Genomic DNA, 11,716 nt, shown 5'->3' with positions numbered 1-11,716 from the left:
AATAAAGAAATAAAATGGAGGCTTATCCATATACCCAAAATAGGTGAGAAGATATTTCAGAAGCTCTCATCTGCTTATTCATGAAAGTTCTTTCCACACAAATACTTAAAAAACAGGTACAACGATATTTGATCTACTATGCATATTTACGGGTTGAAATTTGAGAGAAATTTCTCTTAAATATGTGCAAAAAATCAAACTGTTCCTCTACTGGAGTGTACTACTTGGTCTCACTCTTGCTATTTGTTTAGGATGTTCAAATGCCCTGTTGTAAGAGCCATCTAAAGTACAATTCCCATGGACAGAAATGCTGCACAGAGTAGATAAGACCATGATGCAGAAATGGTCCTTTGAATGAAAACAGAAAATACTCTAAAGCCTAAAAGTGTAATGTTGATTTTGTGGTTCTAGCTACAAATATTTTTATATCCAAAATATGGCAAAAGTTGCTGATCCTTCTTTTGGTCCAACCCTAATAGTGGCCACATGAGAAAAACCATGGCTTCATGCCAGATATGTTTTATTTTTGTCACCCAGAAAAAGAGATGACAAAAAGGCCAGACTGTAGTCATCGAGATGAAATGGAAATCTTCTGCAGTCTGGAGATGGTAACAAGCTATTTGCAGACATGCCTCTGTGAAAATTTATGCCTGTGTTTTGGTAGAGTCTTAGGACACTTCCTTCATCAAGTCTTAGCCAAGAAATATCTTGTTACAAGAAGACAAGGATGAAACAACCTCTGAAACATCCCAGATCAGACAGCTACATTGGCTTATGATGAGTAGGCCTCTTTCAGTCATGTACCTATGGGCTCTGACAGCAACATGCTGCAACTTCAGATTCTGAACCCACTGTCATATTAACAATGCATTTCTCTTTATGGGAGAAGAGAAAGGGAACCCTTTTGAAAATCTTACCAATGGATTAAGATGGAATGTTTTCCTACAACATCAGTCCAAATATGAAAAATCATTCATTGGATGATGCCTTGGTCTCCAAACCTATTTAGTCCTTGGATACCCTATTGAGACTGATAAATTGTATCACTAAATGCACTCTTGAACCAGTTACACTTCAGAGAAAATTGGATTGTAATCTCAGGTGATAGATTCTTCAAGATAGATATTTACCTTTTGGTATACCATTCAATGGATACCAAATTCAAGTCAAACAGTCCAGGTAACACATCTTGTTATCATCAACTAATCAATCAACTTATCTTGTTATTATCAAATTATCAATTTGGAGTAAAAATGTGCCTAGTTTTTAAAAGTTTTACATCCTCTCAACAATATCCCAAGCCTTTTAAACACATTTTCTTTTTCATTTAATAGGAGTTGAACTAAAGTTTTATGTTTCGGCATGGCAGTCTTCAAGTCTGGGAAGATTTATATTATAAATCCTACCTGTTTCATTCTTGTCTTGTTACTTGTTAACTAAGTAATTTTTTTCAGAAGATTCAAAGGTAGACCTTATTTTAGGTCTTTTCATTGGCACAATGTAGTATGTTCTTACATCTTGTCATTATTTCTCCATAAATTTTCCTTATATATTCTTATTTCTAAACACCATTTCTATGCAGACATACATGTAATTCACATAAACATTAATAAAAGATCTGTATACAGGGCAAGGCTACAAATAATATCGTTACAGTAATTTTATCAGTTTGATATGACTTTTTTCAGCTTTTCTAGATAATATTTAATTCTTGCAAAGAGAAAACATTTCAGCAAGTTTTATAAATTGAATTTCTGATTCAGTAATTTTCTTAAAGCACAATACTCGTGGTTGGTAGATAGAAATGTTAATAATGACAGAATCCATACCACAGACATACTAGTTTACTCCGAATATACGTTGCAAAAAATTGCCATCTATAGGGAAGCATCTGACCAACCTTTTATCACAGAAGATTCCACTTCACCTAAACAAAGAGAAAAACAAAAACAAAACAAATGGCAGATAAGAGGCTTCATAATAAAACCAAACCAAAGTAAAATACATATGCACAACACATTATTTCTCCTATTGATTCATTATCACTTTTAAATGCATTTTATTCCTTCTGTGCTGAAAGGCAAGCATCCTATTCTGAGTTTGGATTTTCACAGAATCTGTCTCTTATCGTAGAAGGTTTCTGGGTCTGGGACAGATAAATTCAGTGTGCAGTAGTAACCAAAGAAATTTCCAAATCTGTATTTGTGCTTCTGAATATAAAATTGTGATGATGTATTTACAATTTGCTTGAATGTATGCATGCACTCATGTTGTAAGGAAAGGTCCAGTGGTTCCAGTGGTAAACTCCAGATTATAAAATGAATGCACAGGATAGCAAGGTTGTAAATGTAACAGCACTTCTAGTGAAATCCATGGCAAAAAAGACTCAGTTTCAGAGGAACAATGAGCTATCAATTTGAATTTGAAGGATTCATCCTGGAAAATGAAGCTTTCTTTTCTAGGATACAAAGCAGTAAGTTGTTTTCTGCCATTTCACACTACAGCTAGACATAGGTGAAATGCCACCTGGCTAATGGAACTGAAGTTTCCAAGCACTCTGAGCATTCAGATCTTGAGTATTTTCATGTCAGTTATTTTATGACCTTTCCTACTTCCTTTAACACATATACACTCAAGTACTTGAACACTCTAAAAGGTAGAAACACCATCCAGAGGGACCTGGACACACTCAAAAAGTGGGCACATGAAAATCTAATGAGTTTTAACAAGACCAAGTGGGAGGTGTTGCACTTGGGTCACAACAATCTGAGATACTAGTACAGACTGGGAGAAGAACTCATCGAGAACAGTCCTGTGGAGAAGGACTTGGGGGTCCTGATGGATGAAAAACTGGACATGAACCAGCAGTGTGCTCTTGCAGCCCAGAAGGCCAACAGTATCTTGGGCTGCATCAAAAGAGGAGTGGCCAGCACTGCAAGAGAGGTGATTGTTCCCTGCTGCTCCACCCTTGTGAGGTCCTATCTGGAGTACTGTGTCCAGGCCAGGGGTCCCAAGCACAAGAAGGATGCAGAGCTGTTGGAGTGAGTCCAAATTATGATCAAAGAGCTGGAGCAACCCCTCTATCAAGAGACATTGAGGAAGTTGGGCTTCTTTATCTTGGAGAAGAGAAGGCTGTGCAGCAACCTCATAGTGGACTTCCAGTTCTTGAAGGGAGCTTACTATCAAGAAGGGGAGCAAATTTTCACACAGTCTGGTAGTGATAGGACAAGGGGGAATGGCTTTAAACTGAAAGAGGAGAGATTCAGATTAGATATCAGGACAAGATTTTTTACTAAGAAGGTGGTTAAGCACTGAAACAGGTTTCCCAGAAAGGTTATGGATGCCACATCTCTGGAGGCATTCAAGGCCTGGTTGGATGGGATCTTGGGCAGCACAGTCTAGTAGGTGCAATCCTGCCCATGGCAGGGGGGTTGGGACTGGATGATCTTTAAGGTCCCCTCCAACTTAAGCCAGTCTATGATTTTATGACATTATTCTATGAACACAAAATGGTAAAAATAAAAAGTTTTGAAGTTTTATCAAGCTCTCAATATTACATATTTTCTGTTTCTCAACCATATAAGGGGATGGCTTTCTGTAGATCATACCTGAGAATAGGATATCCTGTTCACAAACTCACATGTAGCAGCTTATGTATCATTGTTCATATGTGGTACAAGTATATAAAGTTCATCCATACATTTAAAAATGAATTTGATAATATCTCAAGCTTATGAACAAACAGGTAGAAGTCATTTTCAGTCTTTCTGGGGTAGACAAATTGAATAGAAAATAAATTATTTTGAAATGAAGATGTCACTCCTACACTCATCATTTCTCAATATGACCAATGCAGTGTGGCATAAAAATCCACTACTGCTCTGCTCACACAGAGCTATTTGTTTTTTTTTTTAATAGCAGAAAGATAATTGTTTCCAAATTTGTTATGTTAGCAGCTTACTTTCATTTATCAGATGATGTCAGATGAAGAAAATTACTGTAATGATAACATCAAAATTTTTAGTAAAATGCATTGTTTGTAAATTGCCATCCAAACTACCCTTAGTCTAGTCAAAATTATTTTTTTTTCTTATATTTTTCTTTTAACAATATATTGTTCTGTCATTGGTATATAGAAACTAAATATATAAGTTTCTTGATCTACCTTATATTTTTACAGGCTAATTTTAGATTGTTGCTGATTAAAAGAAAATAGCTGTTGCCATGCTCTGAAGCAATATTCTGGTGCATATTTTTATTGTGATTTTGAAGTCTTGTATAAATTAATACTCTCTACTTCAAGATGTACTAATGGTAATATTTAATTCTGACAGCTTTTCTGTAATGGTACATTAAACATGAAATGAAAGCTAACAAAGAGATGAATTTATTCATTGGAATAGCTGGTAGATACTTTATTAGCAACAACATTCACTTTTATTTTGTTTGACCTTTCTGACTAAGAGGTTAAAGCTGAGTAAGCCAACATAATATACACAAAACAGCAATTAGTGCAGTTACAGAAATCTACATTATGAATACCTTCATCATTGTCATCATCGTCACTCCATATGATGTCAGACAGTAAAGAAATAAAGCCATAAAGCCAGTCAGTGGATTCTTCTAGTGTCTCATGAATGATTCTCAGTGGTTCTGTGCTGAGCTTGTTAACAGATCTTCCTGAGTGCAGAGTTTAAAAAACAAAAACAAAAACAAACAACAAAAAAAGATTTGGTGCTTAAGGTTAATCCACATTTTATAGAAGACTAATTATACAACCTTCTTTAACAGAAACAATGATTTTTACTGTTGATTTTCGTTATTCAAATGTTTGAGAACAGCTTTCCTTCCTGTGCATGTAAATTGTCCTTGCAGTTAGAAAAGTGATTTATAGCCCAGTGGACAATGTGGTCTGATAGTGTTTTCCCAGTTCTGACTCTTCTTCTGAGGCTTTGTTGGGTTCAGTATAAATATAGATTTGATTCTACCCCATATTTAGCCTTCTAGATAATTTCTTCCTTTCAGTCCAGTTTATTTCTCTGGCCGAGGTCCCCTGCCTCTTGATGTCTATTTAGTATTCACTACTGTTGGTTTCCCAGTCCTATGTCACATCTACCTTCAAGGCTATTCTGGCTGAGGAAACTGATAAGGCTTGGTTTAACTGCATGGACATTTCTCACCTTTCTCTTGGAGTACATGGAAAAAGTGAATAAAAGAAAACTGTGCATACTTGGGTCAAAACAAAACTGAGTCCAGGATGAAGGGGACCATGGAGCCCAAGTTGTGGCACACAACCAGCTACACTCAAACACATAAACTCACAAATCTGTTTCTCTTACATTTTTTAGGCAGTTTCATTCACATACTTGTGTGAATATTTAACTAGTTGCTGCCTTCTTGCTCCTGTAGGTCAACAAACAAGGAAGCTGCAACATTCCATATGCTCCATCTTCCTGGTTACTGCTATGGAAGAAAGGCCCCTCCACATGTCTTCACTTGAGGGCGAACAATCACTAGTAATTAATATAAGTATTCCTTTAAAGGCTTTTCCAGTTATAATGTCACCAAATTTCTCCGTACCCTGTTTATGCTGACATAGTATTTCACAAGAAATCTCCAGTCATTCATTCTATGTTACTGTCCATCATAACTGAAATAGTAGACTGTCCTGTGTATGCAAAGTTTGCACAGAAGTTTCACAGAAGGTTAAACAATTGAAGGTAAATCACAAATTCGATTTAATTCATTGGCCTACTCTTGCTTCTAGTAGTTTAAATAGAAATACATACATTCAACAGTATAAAGATGGGAACCACATCTCTGTTTACCACTCTTTTTTTGTATGCAAATACTTTTAAAAGAAATTAAATGTGAGCTTCTTCACAACTACTTCTGGCTGCAGAGCTCTGACTCACAAGACAACTCTTAGCAGTAATCAACAGTCTCACGTGAACTTGCAGGTTACAAAGACAGGCAAAGTGCAGGCTTGAAGCAATTTCTTTTTATGGCAGCAGCATGAACAGTTATTTTCTAGAAGTGCTGTAACAAAACGAATGAGTAAATTTATTTGAAATATAAATACAACAATGAATAACTCCTTTTACATCCTAGTAATTTTAAGTATAAAATTTTATTTAAAAATTATTATTATTTCAGATCTGCTTATTGATAGTGTAGATCAAATAAATATTTTGGTTGGGCTGTATGGTGCTTTTTGTTTCCTGGAAATTGTATTATATAGATATATGCTATTGAACAATCAGGCACATCAGATAACTTAGTCATGCACACTGCTGAAATGACAACATTGTAAAGAAATATTAATTAATTCTTCTTCTAATGTACTGTTTTGTGCTAACATTTGCAACTGATTAAATAATTCAGAAAGATTTTGAGTAGTATACCAGGATGTATTGACTTTTCTTATTGTAAGGCATCTATTTATTTGCACTGGACTTCCATATTGAGGTCCAGAGATTTTAATTTTTCAACAGATTTGCCACAAATGACTTTCTCCGTTGTTTACAAGGAGAATTATATATGTATTATATAAATATGTACATTTATATTCAGACTATAAAAATAAATCTGTAACCTGAGCCTTGGTGCCATTTGCATTTACTCTAATTTAGAGATGCTAAGGTGTGTAAGTGGACACACAGAATTAAATGGCCAGTGGGGTATCAGCATAACTAAGCTTTAGATTCACAAGCAAGGGTGGTTAAACATCATACAGCTGTCCTAGTTTCTATCCTCATTTTCTGCCCACCCTGTACCCACTGGATGCTTAGGGATGGCTCAGCTGTTTCTACAGTCACAGAAATTTATAGCCACAGGGACCACATCTATAAACAAAACAAAAATTCTTGCCAGTGTATTTTAATATTTGAGGCTACATATTAGCAGTTCAAGAACTGCTTCACAGGTAGGAGAGCTGTCCCCCCAGGCAGGCATAGGAACTGCTCAGAGAAGATCTAAAAAGCAGAGGAAATTATTGCAACCACCCCAAGGCAAGCCATCTTTGCTGATGAATTAGAGCCCTCAACATCATATCCTGGTCTTTAATTCATAATATCTTCATAGCAAACTGTGGAAAAGGGATTAGAAATCATAAGTGTCCAGAGGCTAATTTTTCTGGGAACACCTACACTAACAGGCCAGAGCTGCAAATCCTGTTTCAAATAGAAAATTCAGAAAAAAATCGACTTGGGGCTTTGTAGATAAAACTTCAGTGGTATTTGCAAAATTAAACTTGCAAAATTAAACGGATCCATTTGCAGTGTGATTCAAGTGACATAGACTGGGAAAGTTTACTTGTGCATAGATCTTCTACTTAATTTTTAAAAAATATTTCCTGAATTTTTAAAATATTGGGCTAAGAGTAATAATTCATCCTAAAATGCTTACGAACACCACACCAGATAATCCTGAATGGAAAGAGCTACTGATCAAACCCATGCTTTTAGATTTCCCTGCAACTTTGTCAATAGGAGATTGTTCTTCCTCTAGCAGAACAAAACACACATGAAGCAAAGGAAAGAAAGCAATTTGAGAGGAAAAAAAGCAGAAAGATGCCATTTAGCTCACACACATGCAAAGAAAGATTTTCATACTTCTGTATGAAGAGTATAGCTGAGAAATACACATTTCAAGATAAAATTTAAACTTGACATCTTCTTGCAATATAGATTTTTTAAAATTAAATTATTCTTTCTTTACAGATGTCCAGTAATGCTACAGCTTGATGACTTCTGTTTTCAATAGTCATGCATTCAACACATTCAGATTGGATTAATTGTCTTTTGCATAATTCTGTCTGGCTCTTCATGTCTTGTCGGACACTGGAATACAAAGTATTTATAATGCTAAGCTGAAAATATACTTCTTTTATTAGCATGTGGTATATAACATATAATACATAATATATAATTTGTAATTAGTCTATAACCATAATCTGTATTTATAATCATGAATGAATGATATTTATAATCATGAATTAATGAATGTATATATAGATATGTATTTTATGTTGTGTCTGTTGTGCTGGGACTGCTGTGAGCAGCAGAGGCAGGACCCTGAAAATAAATTGTAAAGAGGCTTTATGAAGACAGCACAGTTCTCAAGTAAATCCAGGCTGTGAAGTTCTACTGTTAGTAGAACTGGTAAGTAGAGACTGAGGCAATTGTTCCTCTTAGATTATGTAGTAGAAAAATACAAAATGTTGATTGAGAATAGAGGAGGGAAAAGAGGAGGAAGGAAGAAAATGGTTACTAAACAGATTAAATTGAGGAACGAAACACAATTAACACTGAAGGCCTTTTGTTAACATGATGTCATTTCATTTAATCACAGCTTAAACTCCGATCATCCTATCTAGTCAAATGTACTGAAAGCCAGATGTTGAGTCTCTGGTGAATCTGGACTCCCTCAAAAGCCAACTCAGAAAGCTATTTTGACCTTCAGATAAGAAAAATTGTCACCTCCATCTCACATCCTTTTAGAATGATATGAATTAATTTCCAAATATGCTCTTCCTTTTCTCTTGAATATAAAAGAAGCCAAAAAAAAAAAAAAAAAAAAAAAAAAAAAAAAAACACCAAAAAAACCTAAACATGGACATAACACCATTTTTTTTTTTTTAGATCACTAAAAAGTGTGACATGGATCATATCAGAAGTGCTGTTTCATATTTAATTTTTTTCTTGTCACTATGCACTTCGACTAAGCACTTAGATTTGTAATTAATTTATATTTGTTATTAATTTCAGGTCAATACAACTATTCACACCAAACAGTATGCAAACCACCAACAGTGCTCTCCAGTAACATTTTGGTTTTTTGAGCCCTTTTATTTCTTTTATTGCTGGAAGGAATGTTCTTCAAATCAGTAAAGATTCAGCTCTGCTTGTGTTATCATTTTTACTGCTGTTTTCTTTTGTTTGTTCATTTGTTATGGTGGTTTGTTTTATTTTCCTAGTGGGACCTTCAAATTTTTGGTTCCAGAATGCTCTAGAAAATGCTTAAATATGGAAGAATTATTGCTGACAGGGTACGAATTATAGTAAAATTGAAAGATTTTATACATTACTTTTCAAGAAAACCTTATCATAGGAAAACTCAACTGAATTTCCTAGTCGAGTATTTTTACCTCTTTTATGTATCTGCAAGGAAATTTGGAGTCTTGTTTGAATTTTCTTTAAAAACATACACAAAGGTGGTTAAAATAATTTTCAAATATACTTTTGTTATATATAAATGTTTCTGGAAACTCTCTATGTATTTTGAAGCCGGTTTTCATGCTCATTACATCTAAATTAAATTGCTATAATCCTTTGAAGCTCTCCAGCATTATTGTTGCAGAAACAATAATTTGGTTAAAAGGTGAGCACAAGAATTCCAAGCAACTGATTTATCTCACTCTAAATTCTCCTTGACTCACAATTTCTACTCCAGTTGATTTGGAAATAGATGTTGTACCTTTAAAGTCAATTAATATTTCACCTTTCATTAGCTTCTTTAAAATCAAGCAATGATGATTTTCATAAAGTGACAAAGTCATTTCAACTGCAGTAAAATTGTGCTGTTTGAAAGCAAAAGAAAACTTTTTTTGGTTTGTTTTTAACTGTAACTGACAGTAAGTACTGTAACAGCAGCTTTTCACAACAGTAATTGGTTAATCACACAGTATGATTTGTTGCAGTACCTCAAGCAAATTTGCTTATGTTTCAAAGTCTGTGTTATTTATTCATGTGAATTGCACAATAAAAAGTGGCTAATTGATTTATTTGTGCAAATGACTTCAGTTATGCTGGTTTTAATAACTCTGACAAAGAATGTGGTCTTCTATCAATCTTTCTCCTGTCAAATAGTTAAACATATAGTCAGAGTTAAACCTCTTTTAAAGTTATTTTTAAATGAATGTCTGTGAATTATTTAATATTGTTGGATTTTCATCAATTACATATTTTGACTTCACTGAATTGAATGCAATTAAAATACAAATGATGGTAATTATCTGGTGTAAAGACTGATCTATTAGATAGAACCTAATTCATTAATACTGACAAGATACAGCTGACGAAGACAGAATTTCTGTCATGTTTGATAAAATACAAAAGCTTAATACTAGTTCTTTATAATAAAACATGTCCTAGTCTAGTAAAATATTCTGCTATAGTGATAAAATTATTTTAAATTGAAAGTTTATACTTTCTTAAGATGTGTGATAACTATTTTTAGTCTGGTCATCTGAATAGACTCTGGCGGCTATCAGTGAATTACAGCTGTATAAAACAATTCTAAAAAAACTCAACCTCAGTATTTCCCAGAAATTCCCCTTGTATATGTACCTCAAATATAAATATGAAGATTGCATTCTGTACTAAACTTCATCTCTTTCTAATATCAGCCTAAGATAATTATATTGAGATCAGGTCCATAGTGGAAACCTCACATGAAACTGGACAAAAATATTTTATCCCAAAAGACAGCAGTTATAAATAGAGTATATGTATATAAAATGTGGAATATGAATAATAGAATACATGGAATATAAGTAGAATTTCCAAATTTTACAATTAAATTTACAATTTTTCATAAAGTATCAAGAAATTTCTGATACTTTTGATATAGACAAATGAAAAAATGTGGACAGGAGCGCAAGTTTAGCATCAGCTTTGTATGTTACTTATGTGACTTGGTTTGATATCAGGTGAAAGGATTCAGATTTGCTGGATCAGACCTAAATGAAGTGTTGTTTTTTAAACAGCCAGATATTTAATCCAAAATATTTTGAATCTTTATTTTTCACTCATTCTGAAGTTTGTATTCTCTAACTGAGAGTACAGATTTTAACTTTACATTTATAATGCAGTCCCATTAAATAATTGTCCAGTGATATTAAAAAATGCATTCATCATGATGAAGTGAATATCCCCCTGGTTATCGCTGATTACTGAGTATCTGCTGACTGGAGGGATGACGCTGACCAACCTGTCTCAGGTGTGAATGCTGGGAGTGCTCTATTCTAATGAACTTTGCAGACCTGGGTTTAGCCGAGGAGCAGTGCTACTGCACCCTAGTACTCTGCTCATGTCCGTGCATTGTTACCTCAGCAAGCAGAGAGCACATGCACACACATATTCAGAACACTGCAGGCACAGCGTCTTTACCAGGTGGTAAACAGGGATCATCGCAACGCTGTGAATAGCTGGCTAGAGCGGATGACAACATGATGAACACAAGAAAGGCCAATAAAAAAAAGGGAGAAACAACATTAGCAGTCATGAACATCCTCAGTTGTTGCTCAAATAAATGAAGCAGTTACTGAGAGAAGTGACAACTTATTTAATCTTGGGGGCTGCTGTTATGAAGCAGAAATTGGAGTTCATTAAAAAGATAAACAACTACAAAGAGGATTCTTCCAGGAAAATCACTGCTTCAGGGTTCCAGTGGACAGTTATCCAGACGTGTTAGATAATATAGTACAAATCACAGCAATTTAAAAATACTGTTAAATACAGCACACGTATTTTCTAAAGTTATGCATTCTATTGCTAAAAAGAATACACGATACGTATAGGCAGCTCTAGTTATTCGGATTTCTTCCATAGCAAATAACAAGAAAGTCACATTTTTGGAATTGTTACTGAAATGAATTACAATCCTGAAGTATGGTTTCTATTTCATATCCCATGTAGCGTATTTAGGTATGTGA

The 11,716-nt window shown here is 34.4% G+C and overlaps 1 protein-coding gene across 1 annotated transcript; it reads right to left on the bottom strand.

The window, feature by feature from the left end:
- Window positions 1–1,830: 1,830 nt before the first annotated feature.
- LOC122193415 (triadin-like) lies at window positions 1,831–11,265 on the bottom strand. The gene is made up of 3 exons (XM_042894191.1): window positions 11,172–11,265; window positions 4,543–4,680; window positions 1,831–1,927 (listed from the first exon to the last, which is right to left on the bottom strand). Exons 1-3 carry the CDS (start codon window positions 11,230–11,232, stop codon window positions 1,878–1,880), a joined length of 249 nt encoding a protein of 82 aa, XP_042750125.1. The 5' UTR covers window positions 11,233–11,265; the 3' UTR covers window positions 1,831–1,877.
- Between the last annotated feature and the right edge of the window lie 451 nt (window positions 11,266–11,716).

The sequence above is a fragment of the Lagopus leucura genome, unplaced genomic scaffold (assembly GCF_019238085.1).
Source record: "Lagopus leucura isolate 7727_CA_CO unplaced genomic scaffold, USGS_WTPT01 89-5_obj-0_obj, whole genome shotgun sequence".
In the NCBI taxonomy this organism is placed as follows: Eukaryota; Metazoa; Chordata; class Aves; order Galliformes; family Phasianidae; genus Lagopus; species Lagopus leucura.
Note: the sequence above shows the minus strand (reverse complement) of the source record. Positions and strands in the feature narration are given on the sequence as shown.